Source organism: Hippocampus guttulatus, chromosome 18 (assembly GCF_054856545.1).
Source record: "Hippocampus guttulatus isolate MCC_2025c chromosome 18, RoL_Hgut_1.0, whole genome shotgun sequence".
Classification (NCBI taxonomy): Eukaryota; Metazoa; Chordata; class Actinopteri; order Syngnathiformes; family Syngnathidae; genus Hippocampus; species Hippocampus guttulatus.
This window is the reverse complement of record NC_141278.1, coordinates 4,519,533-4,538,086: the sequence shown is the minus strand read 5'-3', so window position 1 is coordinate 4,538,086 and position 18,554 is coordinate 4,519,533. Positions and strand designations below refer to the sequence as shown.

The 18,554-nt window shown below is 44.7% G+C and overlaps 2 protein-coding genes across 3 annotated transcripts; both read left to right on the top strand.

Annotated features, from left to right (window-relative positions):
• The first annotated feature begins 365 nt into the window (after positions 1 to 365).
• Positions 366 to 11,261, top strand: LOC147190708 (oxysterol-binding protein-related protein 3-like). 2 transcript variants are annotated; one of them, XM_086136643.1, is made up of 22 exons: positions 366 to 472; positions 3,717 to 3,887; positions 3,998 to 4,114; positions 4,388 to 4,441; positions 4,513 to 4,626; positions 4,715 to 4,864; positions 4,948 to 5,038; positions 5,193 to 5,296; positions 5,401 to 5,487; positions 5,578 to 5,713; positions 5,808 to 5,932; positions 6,037 to 6,168; positions 6,822 to 6,915; positions 7,320 to 7,555; positions 7,628 to 7,765; positions 8,025 to 8,088; positions 8,249 to 8,327; positions 8,456 to 8,600; positions 8,963 to 9,107; positions 9,194 to 9,320; positions 9,412 to 9,534; positions 10,588 to 11,261. In XM_086136643.1, the coding sequence occupies exons 2-22, from the start codon at positions 3,825 to 3,827 to the stop codon at positions 10,682 to 10,684; spliced, it is 2,421 nt and encodes an 806-aa protein (XP_085992769.1). In that variant the 5' UTR covers positions 366 to 472; positions 3,717 to 3,824; the 3' UTR covers positions 10,685 to 11,261. The 2 variants fall into 2 exon arrangements, with proteins under 2 accessions (XP_085992769.1, XP_085992768.1); XM_086136642.1 differs by having other exon boundaries at positions 5,401 to 5,713.
• Positions 11,262 to 12,043: 782 nt separating this feature from the next.
• LOC147190707 (gasdermin-E-like) lies at positions 12,044 to 18,327 on the top strand. Its single transcript, XM_086136662.1, has 10 exons — positions 12,044 to 12,266; positions 13,295 to 13,513; positions 13,958 to 14,150; positions 14,267 to 14,444; positions 14,745 to 14,865; positions 15,360 to 15,497; positions 16,160 to 16,281; positions 16,352 to 16,472; positions 16,558 to 16,628; positions 17,021 to 18,327. The coding sequence occupies exons 2-10, from the start codon at positions 13,303 to 13,305 to the stop codon at positions 17,276 to 17,278; spliced, it is 1,413 nt and encodes a 470-aa protein (XP_085992788.1). The 5' UTR covers positions 12,044 to 12,266; positions 13,295 to 13,302; the 3' UTR covers positions 17,279 to 18,327.
• Positions 18,328 to 18,554: the final 227 nt, after the last annotated feature.

Here is an 18,554-nt window from a genome sequence, read left to right as displayed (position 1 = left end):
GTGTGCAGAGATTATTTTTAACAGTACAATTCATTTTTACTTTTGTGGGGGAGGGTTCCATACGTATCCGTCCTTCTACTTAAGTAGAGCCAATGGGTACTGGAGTTTCCTACCTCTGCATCGTTTTTTTATTTTCTGTCCCTTTACACAGCTCGAATGTTCATTGTTTTGACGCTCAACTTTCAGCTTATTAACGCCATCGGCAAATTGCAATTCTGTCCACGTCATTCGAACGGTCTGTTTTTGTGAAACCTTCCTCAATCGCATCCCGTGTCTTGATGCCGGCTTGTGATTGGCTAACACAAGCGTCCCTCAACCCAAACGCCACTCAAACTCCGCCTCTTTCCATAGTTTTCGAGCAATGAAGCGAGGAATCGGGAGGACTTCCCGGACAGGTACTTCACCTCTCTGCAACCAGGATGCGACGCGGTTGTTTTCACCTCTTTTCTCCCCACTAACACCACCAACTCAGGTAGCTATCTCCATATTAATGTCAACCCTCGTTTTGAATAGCGCCGCGTCGTAATCGGGTTTTTGACGGAGGAATAAAAACATCGCTTTCGATAGAATGACTAATGAGACTGTCGTGACATTTGTGGGCCAACCAGTGCCTGAAAGCAGGACCGCATCGAAATGGGGAATTGATTGAGTTGCGAGCGATGCTTTGAGCGCACCGGTTTGACGATGAAGTCAGGAGTATCGGACTCTCTCACTCCTGACGAATTGCACCGTTGCCAGGTCGCCGTGGGAACCGAACGTTTTAAACTGGACACCTGTGGAGTTTATCTCCATTCAAGAATGTTTATTAGCTATTTTAGGTAATCGACGTTGCCGCCTGTCTACAATTGCCCGATTACTGTTAGGAATATGAAGCCTTTTTCGAAGTCATTGGTGAAACGTAGAAAAAATGACTTTATTTCAAAATGTTATTATTGTCTTTTACTAGGCACTTTTTCACTTTTTGTATGCGCTGTGTATACACTACTAATTTGTCAAAATAAAAGATGATGCCCTCAGAAAAACTGTCAAAATAAAAGATGATGCCCTCAGAAAAAGTAGGTACTCGATGCTGCTTTTTGATTTCATGGGGTTAAAAAAAGCTGAGTAATAGTCCTAAAAACAAACCAAATCTAATCGGGTCTGACTGAAATGCCTGCCTAAGCAGATATGAAATCTGTAACGGCACTGTACAAAATTGATTTGGGTCTGTATCACAATAGAGGTGGATTTGATAGAGTGAACTAGAAGGTAACAGGTGAAGTCACAGTACTGCCAACGTGTTTTTCCCCATTACGTTTTTGGGTGTCACCATTCAGATTGGCTGATATTACTGATTTATGATTCTGTCACTCTTTACAGTACACGCCTACAGTACTTAAAAATATGTGAAACATTCCGCCTTGATTAATAGGCCACTCTGTTTAATTGTCATTCCTTATTCAAATTGTTACGGTGTATTTCACGCCCCCCCCCCACCCCTCAAAAAAAAAAAAAAAGACAGGTAGCCTCATTGGATGTACTTCATGTTTTGTTCCCAAAGCAATGAGCTGTAACATCAAGCTTGAAAGTTATCCTAAATGACATGGTCTGCAAACGATTGCAGGCTGCTGATGTCTGTATTCAACCAATACGGGCTTTTAAATTGAAGTTAAGCATGGTGTTAAAAATATGCCCGCTCAGCGCTAGACTATGTGGACATGATGTCAGAAGGTCAGATAAGGGCTGCTAAGTGCTGCTACCACCATATGTTTTCCACAAAACGGCTGCTATGGTTTTGTCACAAAATTTGGGTGCTTGTGAGTCGGTTTAAAGCAACTTTACTCTCACAGTCTGATAATCACAGGATCATGCGCAGTTTTCATCGGATAATTCCCGGAAGGAGCTTTGCCGCAAGATTCTGGAGGTTTACCGGAGGGAATATCACCCATTTGCAAGGACTTCTTTGCTGTCCATTTCGATGCTAATCCACTGCAGGCGATACAGCTTGTCCGGTTGACAGCATCTCGTGCTGCTATGGATAGCTGTTTGAGAATTTATTCAATATCGTTAATATCCCGCGTAAGCGCCATGCACAGTATTCGCACACTCTTTGTCCTCCTTAATAAGACCGCTCAGCACACTAGTAGCACATTGAATAAATGCTCAATTGGCGTTCCGTGTCGATTACTAGATGAATCACTCGACGGATTGGAAGAATACATGCTCAAAGGCCGATGTAGTAGTTGTGAAACGACGTCTGTTTATGTCACTCTCGTTCACGACTGGAAAGTCCAGTCTGACATTTTCTCAGGCTGGAACTTAGCTCGTGTCAAACTTCCGCAAGACAATCGAGATGGGAAAAGTTGCAATCTGTTCTCACGTGACAGAACGAAAAATATTACTGCAATTACTGCAAAAGTCCCGATTGTCATTCATGAATGACCCTCATTCATTCAGCCGGTCGCGTTTGCATTGACTCTTCTTTCCTTTCACCCATTTTACCAAAAAAAAAAAAAAAACCCATAATTTTGCTTCACCTTGACGCCTTTCTTCCCTCACGTCTGCCTTGTGACTTTGCCAATGACATAACCTCATTGCGCCGTTAACGGATCATTTACAATCGTTCGTGTCATTAATGATTGACACGTTTCGGGATAACGCGGGTTTACCAGTTGCCGATAAACTGCAATGAAATTTCAGACCGCTAGTGTTACCGTTTCACGTTGTAGTTCTGACCTGGTTTTCTGTCTGAGGGTCAGAGTTGTCTTTAGGCCTCATCCACCCAGCAATAGAAAATAAACCGCGAACTGTGTTGCGCTACATGAAGCTGTTCAAGTGTGTTGTTTCTATGATGTCTGTGTTTTGAGTCCAAGCCCCAGCGTGGGGATTCAATGTGCCTTTAGACACGCTTGCTATGGTGTACCAAAGCACATTCTTTCCTGTTGATGACTCACCCCCTGGGCACGGCCGCGAGGGAGGCCCCCGAGATAGCGCAAAATAGCACACACGCATTTTAACCATGACACTGTTTGCATAGGCTGCATGGAGCCGCGCCTTATTATTAAGTGCACTCTACACAATTTGCCATTTACGTAAACTCCGAGCAGTCCCTGTCAGCCATTTTGGGAAGCATTTTGTTGCACAGGTCTCTCGCATTCACTTCACAGTATCGTGCACACGCGGGGCGTGGCTAGCAAACGCTCATGGCTCTGCAACAAAAGCATGAACAAACACAGCCCGGTTGGGGCATGCGTGGCAAGGAGAGGAATGTCTGTTTTATCACAGCGAGAAGCTGATTTTTTTTTTTCTCATCTCATGTAAACACGAGCTAAGCATTATCACCAACAAGAACGCCACGCTTTTCACCGGCCTTTGTTTCGATGCGGGATTGTTCTAAAAACAAACTGAAGCATCTAGGATGAGGAGTATTTACCAGTAAAAAAAAAATGACAACCGTTTGCGGCAGGAATAAGCATTTTTAAGGGAGGGTGGCAGGATGTCCACACAGGAAAGCCGTAGCCAACATTTAAACCCCTAACCTGAGAACTCGTGAGGCGGATCCCCTCGCCACTCGTCCGCCCTAATTTTAATATACTTGCTTGCTTAAAATAATTGCACTTTTACGGGGGGATATTATCACTTCCATTTTGGAGTTTTTCCGGTTGCACGTGCACATGAAAAGAGCGAAACCCATTTGCTCTGTCCTCGCCTGAGTTTCTCTGAACCTGTCTCGGCAGCACTGCCTTCCGTTGCGTGACCTTCAAAGGTCAGAGTGGCTGCCGTCTGCCGCTCCACTGTGATCCCCAGCGCTGGACTTGACGCCCAAAAAAGGGACGACGACAAAGATGATGTCGCCATCGCCAACTCCTAGTGACAGTAGTGGCTCTTCGAAGCAAGATAGTAACCAGGTGAGGGGTTTTTTTTCTTCCCCCTTTGGTCAACAATATGAGTTTGCTGCAGATGAAATGTTTTTGTCAAACCTCTGCTATGTGCTGTTTTTCCCGGTTCCCCCTTGCAGGATAATTGGGAAATTGTTGAGGGGCTCAGGGGGGCTCCTGCCGTCATGCAGCAGCCTGAGCCACAGCGGGGCTTCCTGTTAAAGAGAAGGAAGTGGCCGATGAAAGGATGGCATAAGGTGAGCACCTCATAAAACAGGATTGGAGGCCCATAGCGTATAATTCATCACGTGGGCGTCTTAGCGCAGCGCATGACATGAAATAATTGTTGTGAAGCCAAATCTGTGTTTTCAAAAATGACTGCTGGGAAGTCCTCATCATCTCACCTGCCATCTTATGACGTCTCTGGTCATTTTTCTGTTGATTGCTTTCTTTCCTGTCACCCTGACTGATCCTCATCCTCCTTCCTCCTCCGCCCCTTTTTTTTGTCTTCGCTCATCAATGCCATTCAGAGATTTTTCGTGTTGGACAAAGGCATCCTGAAGTATGCGAAGCATGGCACGGATGTAAGTATCTCCTTTGGACTGTTGTTGTTGTCATTTTTTGCATGCTAAGGCGCACTTTGTTGAACTGACAGCTGAGAAAGGGAAAGATTCACGGCTGCATCGATGTCGGCCTTTCCGTCATGACAATCAAGAAGTCAACCATGTGCATCGACCTGGACACCGAGGACAACATCTATCACCTCAAGGTACCGTCGACGATCCACACGAAACACGCATCCAAAACGGGCCGCCTATGACATCATTCGATTCACGACTCTTATTTGTGGCACCCAGACAAAGTCTCCCGAGGTGTTTGAGGAGTGGGTGTCAAAGCTGCGTCATCACCGCGTGTTTCGGCAGAACGAGATTTCCTCGTATCCTCACCCTCACCACTACCACACTCACACCTTATCCTCGCCCGCTGTCACGGACTCCATAAGGAAGGTAAGTTGCGTCAGTGCGGCTTGATTTGCGGAAAATCGGTAATTAGCAAAGGGCCAAATTCATTTCATCGCCCTCGCGCGCAGAGGGCTTCTCTCCCCAAGCAGATGTCGATCCATCAGGCCAAGGTCAGCTCTTGGCTTCACTCCTCAGAGGACATGAACAAGTGTGCCAAAGGTTTGTTTGTTTTTTCCCCACAACTCGCCTTGCCAAGAGGTCTGGCACTTGAACGCCACACGCTCTGGCCAAAAACGTTCTGAACCGAGGTTCGACTGAACTCTCTTTTCTTGCGGGAACTTTGGTCCTCATGGAAATGATGTTCTTTCCCTAGACTTGGAAGAGTGTGAATCCCACCTCCTGGAACTCAACCTGCTGCTGAGGAGCATGGAGGTCATGCATCGCACATACTCTGCGTCATCGATCAACGCACTCCAAGTCAGCATGCCACGTTCACTCTTTGTGCAGCTGAGATGAAATCGGCGTCAATTTTGGATTGTGTGCGGGCGCTCGACAGACGTCATTTTCTTATGTCACCACAGGCATCGACTTCTGATATCTCAAAGAAAGAGAAGAAGACAAAGAAATGGCGAACCAGGAATAGCAAAAACAGCAAAGTAACAACACAGGTATTTATACCACATATTTTGTCGCCGATTCATTTGGAAGGACTGGCTTTCATGCTGCCACGTATTTTCATTCTTCTTTTCGCCACTAAGATGCCTCAAAATAATGCCTCCAATCCCAATCTCCCAACGATGGAGGCAAACAGCCAAGAGGTCTGTCCGGAATCTCCGGACTCCCCCGTTGACGTTTCTCGCCTGCAAGACAACTTCAACAGGCTAGCTAACAGCAGTGAGTCTGTTGATGCCATTTTTCTCCCGTGACGTAATGTGTGTCGTTTTAATCACGTGTTGTTGTTTTTTTTTCTGTTTGTTTCTCTCTCCAGTCCACAGCACGCTGAAATCAGCGTATAGTTCCCTGTCAGCAGAAAGGGAGAGATTAAGGCAAAGCATCGAAATGCAAGCTCCCCAGCCGTTGCAGGTTACGGCCTTAAAGACCACCTACGGCTCAGTGAGTGACACGGCGCCCCCCCCCCTGAGCGCGTGCGCTCATGTGATTGCTCCATAACCACGTCCTGTAATAATTCGCTCTGTCGACTTTTATCACCCGACCAGGATTGTCCAGGCGAAGGCCATTCTTTGGTCCACCAGGCATCAAATGAAAGCAAAGCGTCAATCGCCGAGTCGATCTCAGAGTTCTACGATGCGCAGGAGTACCTCCTCTCCTCGTCCTCCTCTGAGAATGAGGTGATGCTCGATCGACTTCGGAAGCCTTCTCCTTTCAACGCTGGTCTTTTCAAAAGACTGTTTTATTCTTCACTCGCAAATCAAATTTTTGGAATTTCCGATTTGAATTGATAGATCTCAAGCAAATTAAATCAAAACATGTCCAGCAGGGGTCACCGTACTCTTTTATTTATTTTTTAACTGAGAGCTACAGCTTGGCGACTGATCTACTAACTACCTGCAATGATTTACCAGGATAAGGAAACAGATGTGATCATTTCAAATGATCACTCTCACCGAATTCCCGGGAAATCACAATGTCCCATCACGGGTGAGCTGTTTTTCGAACAGGCCCGCAGTCTACTTCAGGCGCTACTTACAAGCTTGCCTGATGAAAATCAATCAAGCATTGCGCATCAGTGAGGATGTGCGTTCAACTCTAAACTCACGTTCATCAATAAGATCTATGAATCGCCTGAGCCTGATCGCACATGAAATATGTTTTGATTGTCGCAGCACCATAAAGCACAGTTCGGGAAAATGACCTTTAACCTCAACCGACGCGTCAGTGGTCCAACGGTTGGATGTATGGAGTCATTCGGTGTCGTTGTGGAAAATGTTTCTCTTTGTTCATTCTGGTCGCCTGCTGACCTTTCACGATTGCTCATCGCCAGCTGTCCGACGACGACTCGTACATCAGCGACGTGAGCGACAGCATTTCCGTGGATACCTGTAGCAACGGAGGGGGCAGCGAGAGACACGATTCAGGTAGGCGAAAGCCGCGGCGCTCTTTGTATGCACGAGTCCACCTTTCTATTCTGTTCAAGGCAAGCTTATCCCCTTCCATCTGGGAGTGGGACAAATTCCTCTTGCGTGTTTATTTTCAGAGACTCATTCACTCCCAAAGACGTTTTTAAACGTCTTTCCAGACTTGGTCCAGAATTGGCTGGTACTGAATGAGTTAAATGAACGTTGTGCTCAGTCAAGGCGCGCAGAACAAATCCGGAAAGTGCCGTGTTCATTTGAGAAAACCGAATTCGCTCTGGTCTGTGATCAAAAACTCAAAGTGCAACGATATTTTTTTAAAGCAAAGCCAGTTTAGCATCTCAGTTGTTTTCTGGTTCTTCCTCTCTTATTTTTTTTTTTTTCCATTCAACGCCTCCCCTCGTCAGTGAGTAGCGTCGGCTCTGTGATTCGTCGTCGCACCACGCTGCCCGCTCCCAGTCCCCCCTGCAGCGTGAGTCTGTGGAACATCCTCAGGAACAACATTGGGAAGGACTTGTCCAAAGTGGCGATGCCGGTCCAATTGAACGAGCCACTCAACACCCTGCAGAGGTTGTGTGAGGAGCTGGAGTACAGCGAGCTGCTGGACACAGCCAACAAGACCGCCAACCCTTACCAGCGTATGGTGAGAGGAGACAGAGCTTCCTCTTGAAATGTGAAGAGTAAAATTTAATGACGCCTTTCTTCCCCCACAAAGGTTTACGTTGCGACCTTTGCGATTACCGCATACACGTCTTCCTACTATCGAGCTGGAAGCAAGCCTTTCAATCCGGTTTTGGGAGAAACCTACGAGTGCGACAGACCTGACAAGGGCTTCCGGTTTATCGGCGAACAGGTAGGTTTGACACGGGTAACGTCAAAGTTTGAATTTGACTTTGGAATGTTGTACTAGTATCGCTTTGTCATTCCCCTCGTGACGCGACAGTCATTTGAAAAGATCGGTAAGCGGCGGGTGACTCATTCTCGTTACCCGTGTGAGGCGGAACAGCACCCTCTTCCTGTTTTCTGACGCATTCACCTAACAGGTTACACAGTCGAGTAATTAGCTATTTTATTTTTTTAATCCCTATTATTTTCCCTTTGTATTTGCCCAGGTGAGCCATCACCCGCCTGTGTCAGTATGTCACTCGGATTCAAAGAACTTTTCTTTTTGGCAAGGTGAGCATGAAGGACCTTTTTTTTTTTTGTTTGTTTGTTTCTGCTGCTTCTCGTCATGTTAAAATGTGCGTCCGCAGCAGTTATGTTTATTCGATGGAGACATGATCTTTCTAGCTTGATTTGTGAACCCTTAACACATTTTGTTCTCTTCCTTTTGTAGATGTTCGGTTGAAAAATAAATTTTGGGGAAAATCCATGGAAATTGTTCCAATCGGTACGACCAACGTCACGCTGCCTTCGTAAGTCATTCACTTTCCTTTTTTGGGTGATAAATACCGCCGTCTTGTCCGGGATAGAGAGGTCTTCTGTTGATTGAACTTGATAAATTCCCCAACTTTTGAAAACTACAACTGTATGTATTTGGTAGGTTTGGGGACCATTATGAATGGAACAAAGTGACATCCTGCATCCATAACATCCTCAGTGGGCAGCGTTGGATTGAACACTATGGAGAGATGACCATCAAAAATGTCAACAGTAACACTTGCGAGTGTAAAGTCACATTTGTCAAGGTCAGACGCGACAGAGTGACTCCTTTTGATTTATTAGTTAGTCTCAGTCTATGTTCTTACACTCTTTATTTAAAAAAAAAAAAGTAATAATAAAAGGTGACCTCATTTATCCTCATGTCATTTTATGTTGTTTTATCAAAACATGACTATTGGAACATTTATTTTCAGACTTTCCCTCTTTGCAACACTTTTCATTCACTATCAAGAGCACAGCACCATCTGTTGACCAAAGAAGGAATTACAAAAAAAAGTTTTAGGCAGCCTGAAATCAAATCCTTTCGTGGATTAATTAGTAGAGTTACGACAGGACCATGTCAGAAGGTCTTTGATTTTACATTTAGTTGTCCTTTTATCTCTTTCAGGCGAAATCATGGAGCTCCTCCGTCAATGAGATCGAGGGCGTGGTGACCGATTCCAACGGACAGGTTGTGCACTCCATTTTTGGGAAATGGCACGAGTCCATTTTCCAGGGCCACCCGCCTTCTGCCACGTGCATCTGGAGAGCAAGTGAGTCAAGGGCCATTTTACAAAAAGGAAGCGTTACTTGCACCTTACACTGACATCATGCAATATCTGCGGATTTGTTTCTGTAGATCCCATGCCGGTGGACCAGGACCAGTACTATGGCTTCACTCAGTTTGCAATGGAGTTAAACGAGTTGGATCCCACCATCAGACCTCTACTGCCCCCTACAGACACACGCTTCCGATTGGACCAGAGGTTGCCTTTTTTTTTTTTTAAATACATTTTTTCTTTCTCCTTCAAGACACTAAGTGAGTGATGTCGAACTTCCTTTGGCCTCTTTGTTCAGGCTCTTGGAGGAGGGAAACGTGGAAGGAGCCGAAGAACAGAAGCAGAGGATAGAGCAGCTGCAGAGGGAGAGGAGGAAAGTGCTGGAGGACAACAACATGACCCACCGACCGTGCTTCTTCAAGTATGCCGCCACTGTCCTTGTGTGTTTGGATGCACAATCGGACGTGTGTCTTTCTTCACCCACATGACTAAGAGATAACATATACCCGTGCTACTGTATCACAAGTGAGAGTCTGCATACTCCTTGAGCCCCGTTATTTTCAACCAAGCATACATTTGGTCACAAGAAACACACGCGCATTGTAGGTACACGTAACAGATGCGTGCTGCATTTATATTTCAACAAAAGTGCAAAGCACGTTTCGACGACACTCCTACATTTGAAAGTTTGCCTGTTGTAAATTTAGTTGATTTTTTTTTCCCAAGCACCAGCCATCATCATTTGTTGACCACTTCCCCTTTTCACTGTGGGTTGACCTGACGTGTCGATGAGTCAATTCCCCTAATTGGCACGAATGTCTAAAGCTTGAAGATGACTAATCGCCAATCAGGTGTTTTTGTCATCGCTGGTCTTTGCGTCGGCCAATTGACCGAAGCCTTTAGATTCGCCCTTCAGCAATGAAATGTTTGGCCAACAAGGCGACAGTCCTCAAACATCTGCACCAGTCAGTATGAAAATAAGATGGCTGTGGATGACAATAGCTGCTATTCCGATTGCCGCTAGCAGCTGGACCATCAGACTGTTGGCGAGGACAGTGGAGCGAAGTGACGCTGTCGCTGTTGCCGAAATGTTATTTCTAATCGTGTGTGGGCAACAACAGATTGACAACAAGGACTTTATTTTTTCCCATACTGCAACGAGCACCGACCGGTTCGTTAGTCCTAGTGCAGATCATGGCCGTACTGCGCTATTAGCGTGTGGAAATACTTGACCAAAAATGAGACTGGAAGCACAGTCACATTCATAATTTGAAAGTCTGCCCGCAAATGCCATAAAAGCACAAGTGAAATTGAAAAATGCGTTTTTTTTGGGAGGAGCCTTGCTACGATTTCCTACCTTCCAACACGCAGTACTATGGAACACAAAATGGCTAATTGAAGAGAGGTCAACTGGAAACTGACCTCATTCATCAAGAAAATACTGTATCCACACATGCTTTTATTGTGTTCACAGAAAGTCAGAAGATGACACATGGGTGAGCAACAACTCGTATTGGGAGTTACGCAGAGAACCCGGCTTCACTAAAGTGGACTTTCCTGTGCTGTGGTGACCTGTCAATTCAACTCGCACTCCACTCGACTACAAATTATCAGAAAAGGGAAGTCGAAAACTGAAGTGGGGCTGGAGTTCAAGTGGCCCTGATTCATGTCACAGTAACCAAAAACCAACATGGACTTCCTGTGCCCTCTTTTAAGAGCCAGCAGACTCTTTTCCAATTTCACCACCTTCTTTATCGTGTACATGATTGTCTCATTTCTATTCTTATTTACACTTTGTTTGTGTAGACTCAAGGTATACTGCATAACAGAGATTTATGGCTCACCTTTTACCAAAGTGCCTTTTACTGCAATGCTGCACACATTCAACTGCTGTTGCAGTTACTTTTTCCAAAAAAGACTTTCAAATATCATTGGTCAAGGGAAGAGGAAAAACCACAGAACTGTTTAAAAAAAAAAAAAGTACAGAATTACAGGAGCGGATCCCGAGCAGTGTTGCAGTTCCCGAGCGACTTTGGCTCTGTGGTATCCTCCAGCTCATCATACTCTGGATGGACGGGAATCTCAACAAAAAAAAAGGCACTGGTGCTTCGAAAGTGGTAATAAATAACACTAAAGATCGACAACTTGCTCGAGCTTTTGGTTGGTTTATTTCAGAGATCAAACTCCATGTAAGATCGGAACGATTTGCCTTCTGATCACTGCACTCATACAACATCCTGAAAGACAACATGACGACTCTTCCAGGGTGACGGGGACACTCTGTGACTGAAATATATTTGCAAGTATATTGCTCAACAAACGCACATCTATTCTGGGTCGACTTCAAGGAGTTTTACAAATTCTGACTCGACAAAAGTTGTCGACATCGTGACAAATCAGTCTAACCGTCTTGATTGTGGTTTTAGGGAGGACTGCATTGCATCATCGTGCATGCATGGATATTGTTCTCACATATCTCTCATGCAACTACGTGAGAAGAAAATTTCTAGTTGCCGCTTTTCATCAGATTCTTATTCTAAGAGGTGGACCTCGTGGAGGCATTTGACTGAATTTGTCTCCTACAGTTATTTGGTTTTATGGATCAATATACTTCACGGCAACAGGAGAAGAGAATAGAACGAGTTCATTTGAAGAAATGTCTTGTGTGGTTCACAGGCTGGTTAGTGGGCTTGTGAGCTCAGAAGTTACACTTGTGTGTGTGTGTGTGTGTGTGCCCCATTTCTTTGTGACAAATTGAGATGCTAGCCGAACCACAAAAATCCCCGATCATGTCATACATTGCATCACTTTCAGTATTTCCTGTATGCATTTTTAGACTGAAAATTTGATTGAGGCAAGGACAGCTCCTGTCTTGGAAACACGCGAAGCTTGCCTGTGAAATTGAGTCCAGCTGAGAGTGCCAGTGGGAGGAGGCACAAGTCTGCGCATAGACTGGAAAAGTGTCATTTCCAGCTCGCTCACACACACACACACACCATCGTGCTGCTCCCACCATTTTCTAATAACTGCGAGAGTGAGCAAACTCAATCTACTAAACCCAAGTGGACGACTATTCGCCCGCCTCGGTGACATTGACTTCGGTGACAACGTCATCGCGGGGCTCGAACGGCGACGTCACAACCTCCTGGCAAGGTAAGTCATCGATAAGTACTACTTTAACCTCCCTTTGCGTGAGGTAAACGCTACATTGGTGGCCTTAGATTCATTTCTCACTTTTGTCGGGGGCGTCTTATGTGATTTTAATTTGAAAATCCAAGTCATGAGATTCGCTTTGGACCGCGGTGGTACGCGCGAGGCGCGTGTATGTTGTTGCCGGACTTGAGGAAGGTAGTCAAACGCATTTTTTTTTAAATGTCACTTTCAACTTCTTGTGCTTCTAATCTAATGATTCAATTCAGAGTTCGCATTTGAAAGAGCATCGTTAAGAACTGTATGGACCGGAAGAGATTTCTCAGATGAAAATATGTCATCATGCAGTGGCGGGTCCTTTTTTTTTTTTTTAACCTGCATGGGCCTTGAGTGAGTGGGGGACTTCCCTGACTTCATCCACATCTTCAAAAACACCAACCAATTACAGCAGCTTTCAATGTTATGCAACACAATCGAACAGCACGCAAGTGTGCCATGTGCAGCATCTTACTAGTTGAAGTTGACTGACGCGAATTTAGTCAAACAACATGAATTAGTTCTTGTGCTGTATGGGTGTGACAAAAGCAGGCACATTTGGTTGGAAAGTCAGAAGGTACATTCTGGGGGTTCGTGTGGGGAATAGATGACAGTATTTGCTTAACCTCCAGCGGGAAAGATTTTCTGCTTTTCATTTCTTGCAACCAACTTTCTGTTCTTCGCCTTTACCGTTTTAACGGCAAAGTCATGGAGGTCAAACCCACTTCAGCTGATTTTTTTTTTTTTACATATTGCCCTTTGAAATCCGAGCTTGAAGAAGTCCTGCACGTGTGTGTGTTTTATCGGACTGTATTAATAACCGAGAACTTTGCGTGGACCGCTCATTGGATGACACTGACGTGTGTCAATTTTTGTGGCCTACTCGCACAGGGTTTGATTGAATTGTCTTTTTTTCGACTTTTCTGGGAACGTTTGGGGGGGGGGGGGACTCCAAATTGTCCTCAGCTCTCGTGTGTTCTTTTTCTTCCCCACAGTTGCAGCCATGTTTTCCAAGGCCACTGCCAACTTTGTCCGTCAGGTTGACCCCGAGGGAAGCCTCATCCACGTGTCCCGCATGAATGACTCTTCCAAGCTGCTTCCGATGGCTCTGGTGGTCAAACGCAAGCGTGTCTGGTTCTGGCAGAGGCCCAAATACCGACCGACAGATTTCAAGCTCAACGATTTGTTGCTGGGCGAAAAGGGGCTTACGCCTGGTATGTAAGTCTTGCTGGCTGTTTGTGTTTATTTCTTGACATTAAAAGTACAGTACCTAATAGTGCAGGTCATCGTTCGCTCTCCTGATATATCTTATTGATCTGAACGAAGTGATTGGGGGTTTTTTTCTTAGGTTTTTACAGTACAAAGCCCAGTACGGATTTAGAGCTGTGCGCCCAAACACTATTTTCCTCTGTTCTCATGTTCCTCTTTATACTCCTTTTAGATGTTTGGTCTTTTTTTTAACAAAAAAAAAAGGCAAAGAAAGAGGAAAATACATGCAGAGTTACTCCTTAAGTTAGTGACAACTCGACTTTTGTGCTGCATAGTTTTCCCGAAAATGCACTGTACATAAATCATTGTACGTGAAACGACATTGGGTCACGTGACCGTACGTTCGAATTTCAGGATGTACTAACGCCTCACGTTGATGCCCGTTTCAGTTGTGTCCAAGAAAGAATTCGTGACCTACATGGGCATTTTTGGAAACAAACTCGCTGGCAAGCTGGACACGAAGGCTGCTTCTGTCGGCATAAAAGTCGAGGCTGTGGGCTCATCTAAACTCCAATCGGATTTCGGCATGCTGAAGAAAGAGGAAGTGGATGTGAACAAGTTGTTACAGGACTCCAACAAGAGGTACTAAATAATTCCTGATAAAGAACAATCGACACCAACACCTACATTCAGTGGTGTTTTGTTACTGCGGCTATCTCCATTGCGTGGAGTGCGCATTCATCTCTCCTTTGTACCAGGCTGGTTGACATGGAGCACGTGTTGGTGCAGCAGCTCGAGAAGCGATCCAACATCCTGGCCGTTGTCAAAGAGAGGATCCTCACCACCGCCGCCTGCACTGTCACGGAGACCAAAAAGGAGCAGTGTGCCTTGCACGCCATGGTGGGACTGTTGGGCAAGCTGGGGGCCAACATTAAGGTGAGTGTCTTGTGCATCGAAGAACAGTTAGAGGACTTGTGCCAAAGTCTTGTCTCGCCTCGTGTTCGCAATCTCCATGGGGTAAGAGCAGTGGCGGTTTTTGTGATGCGCGATATGTGCGGCCCCGCACGCTCTGAGGGTAACGGTATGTCGATTTAAAGTTATACGACAAGATTGCAGCCGTGAAGGAATTTGTTAACTCATTCAGTACCAGCCAATTCTAGACCAAGTCTGAAAAGACGTTTAAAAACGTCTTTGGGCGTGAATGAGTTCATAGCGAGTGCGTGTATCTCATTTCAGGTCTGCATCAAGGAGAGCAACGACATAGAGGCGGACATGGATGTTTTTTTGGAAATCCCGTCTGATGTCGTCATTGCATATAGCGTCCTGGAACTTAACATTGAAAAAGACGGACACTTCAGTGAGTGTGTAACGGTCGTGAATGTCATGTTGCGAGGTGGTGGTGGACCCCAAAAAGCAGGCAAGAGGGACGAGCAGGGTGTACTTGACAAATTGTATTAAAACGGAGAAAACTAAATCCAAAACAAACAGTCCAAAGTATCAAACAAAAATCATGACTGAAGCTAAAACATAACAGTGACCGAAACATGACAGAAACAAACCTGACAGCACTAAACAACAATGACCCGACAATGAGTGGTCGGGCGGGGGTCCTTTTATACTCCTAATTCCATAACGACCAACAGGTGAGCAGCTGCAGGGAGAGCCCTACAGTGCCACCTGTTGGTCACAAACTGAAACATGACAGTGAACGCCACTTCTCCATTCTTGGAAAGATAAAGTCGTTCCCAGAAACGCTTGGAACAGCTGGATTGACATTTTATTTATTTTATTTTTTTGTGACATGTGTAAACTGTTCATCCGTCCCGTAATGACGTGCATACGTCTTTTCAGAGATATGCGTCCAGCCTGGGCTAATCGGAGGCTTTGAGGCCGACAAGGTGAGGTCGTGGTCCTCTCAGGACGAGATAGACGTCGTGGACGGGAGGTGCTTTGATGGGAATATTCTGGAAGAATCACCGCAACAAAATGGTTTGTGTCCGAGGAGAAGTCTTTCTTCACCTTTCACCATCGTCTTACAATGTTCACTCTTCATTGTTTTGGAAGTGAAGTGAAACTCAGAATTACATCTATTAATTGTTGCTGGTTCCCCTTTCTCCCCATCAGGACAAATTATGAATGACTATTGGGGTTTTTCTTCCAGGAACTGGTGTTTCTTCTCAAATTACAAGGGAAAGTCCAACTGAAAGTAACCCAAAGAAACGTAAAACATATGAATGATCCGCACTTCAGATTTTATCCGTGCGGGAAGTAGTAGCATTAATTTTTTTTCTGTAAGTATTTCACCAGAATGGAAAAACATGTCAGGTTAAGGTCTAATTGAACCTTTCAGGGACAACGGTTACTACAGTGGACGGCTTATCGTGTTATCAGGTTACAGGTTATCATGATTGGTGCATGAAAGGGTTAAAGTCATACCGACTGTTTGTACAAATATGACCCAAAATTTTGGGCTTTCACTGTGCACTTATTTTACGCGGCGTTCAGAGAGGAGAACGTCCCAGCTCACGCTTGCTATTTGTGTGGCTGGTTGCTAGGCGACTAAACGGGAAGTGGCCCGGTGCCTCTTCCCCCTTTTTGGAATGTGGAGTTGACTGCAACTTGAGTGATTTACCGCTGTCATTCCTTCGTAGGAGCTCCCGTGGAAGACCTCTCTCCACTAGCCGCGCTTCCTCAATCAACTCGGTGGGCCTTGTATTGCAAACTGCAAGATATCCTGAGGGACAGAGTGACTCTGTCGCATCTGCAGTGTGCGGTCAGCGAACTTTCACAACGCGACCACCCATGACGATTTGGATTCCAATCTTGTCTTTCGTCTCTTTCAGCTTGAGGAATTGTGCGTTGGCAGAACACCGGACACGACTCGGCAGGAGAAGCTCTCAGACTCTGTCGAGAACGCTTCTCCTTCTTTGCATGCTGTTCATCTCTTGGTCACTGCCTTGGAAGGTGAGAGGAGACATCCTCAAGGACAGATACCCGAAAAGCTTTTTCCAGTCTTACATGTGGTCTTTTTTTTTTTTGTTTTTTGTAGAGCTCCCTGATAAAACTTTGAGCCTCATGTGTGACAGTCAGCCCGAGTTCATAAAGGCCTTCAGCATCTTGGTGAGTAGTTTCAAGAAACTGCTCATCGTCATGTTCGCTGACAAAAAAGAAGCTTTTATTCACTATGTTTCCCAGAATTTTGACCCCCGTGGCGTAGTCATTATCAGGCATGTTTTGAAATATGTTTAAAAGCTGAAAGGCGTTTAATGTCGTCATGTGATGTGCCCATTTTTTTGTGAGGCTCATCGCCATCTTTTTAACCTGAGAGGGTGATCAAAATGGAACATGCAAACCAAAATGCCTCACTGCAAATAGAGCTAAATGTGATTTGTCACAGCCAATCGACTTTGCTTCTGAAAAGTGTGACTTCAAAAACATCACTCGTACATCAATTGAAAAGCCCAATGATTACTGCAACTAAATTCCCCGTCATCCATCTCCCTTCGTTCTAGTTGAACCTGATGAAGGAGAGCGGCCGTGCCCTCTCTCTCGAGTGTCTTCCTACTCCGATGCGGGAAGAGCAAACTTTCCAGCAAGCAAAGAAGCTTCTCGGCTCCATTGGCGTGACCATCGGCGTCGACGGCGACCAGCTGTGGTGGGAGAAGGGAGTAAAAAGTCAAATCCAATTCTTGGTCCTCTGCCTCAGCGCGTATGGACTGTCCCTGCTGTGCAGTGGACAAAAACAGGAATTATTTTCCTGTGTGGTCTAGGTTCTCGCTTGATTGTAAAAGGTACCCGTACTCAGTATTTGTGTTCTTGCATTTACAGACGAGAACAGTGTTTCCCAACCGTTATTGAGTATTAATCCAAGACACATACAGTATTTTATTTAATTTTTTTCAAGTGTAACATATATATATAAATATATATATGTACAACTGCGCCACGTACGTCATCTGGAGCAGTTTATATTTATATTTAACTCGGAAGGTATTGATTAATATCTTGACATTATGTTGCATGAATGGCAGCTGGTGAATACACAGGGTAACGGTCCTTTGCGCCATCTTGTGGTGGAGCATTTAATACACCTGGCTGTCGCAATCTGTCGCTGGCTGGCTTGGGTTGATGAACAAAGGTACGTTTTTGTCGGCAATGATAATTATCAGACCACTTTTACCTGATGATTTCTCACAACACACTAATGTGGCTGGGAATCGCTGGACTGTCATGTTTATTTATATGTAGATATATATTTTGAATGGAAGAAATGATTGTATTTCTATAATGTGTCACTGTTATTGTGGTAAACATGAAGGAGGTCGGTTGTGAAAAAATGTTTTTACATCTATTTTTATTCATCTTTTATTGACTGAAAGAACTTTATGGGCTCGTTCTCGGTTAGGTACAGAGATTGGAATTTTAAAGGAAAGACCAGTGAAGTCATATTTGGTGGCGAAATAGTATCCTGTTATTTCTTGACTGTTTCTGTTTCAAAAACAGAAAATTTAACGTATGCTAATATGCACTACTACATTTATACTGATGCATGCTAAAACTGTTCCCAGATTCTTGCCATGGTGGTGTTCTACTTTTATTCAGGCTGCTTTTAACTATAGCTATTGAGAAGACGTTACAGATATTTATCAGAAATAATGAATGTATCTAATTCCATAAAATGTAACAAGGTACCATATTTGTGTTGTGAATTTATTTGTTGGATGGATTCACTTTGACTCCATATAGGAAGGTGCCATTTTTTTATGCACTTAAATTTCTTGTTTGACAATATGCACAAATAAACGCTTTATGAATTTTCTTCGGTGTGTATTGGTGATTTCATGAATTACTTATTGTGGGCTTTGGGGATTGATCTTAGTATGTGTGTTGAAACTGCAAGAAAAAAAATGTTCACAGGAGGATTAAGGGTTTATGGTGTCACTCCAGTTTAGCATTTGGTCAATTAAACATCCTGTGAGGAAAAGGAATTCCAATCGGTTTTCTTTGTAAGAGTTAACGTTGAGCTAATTGTACTGCAGGGCTTAA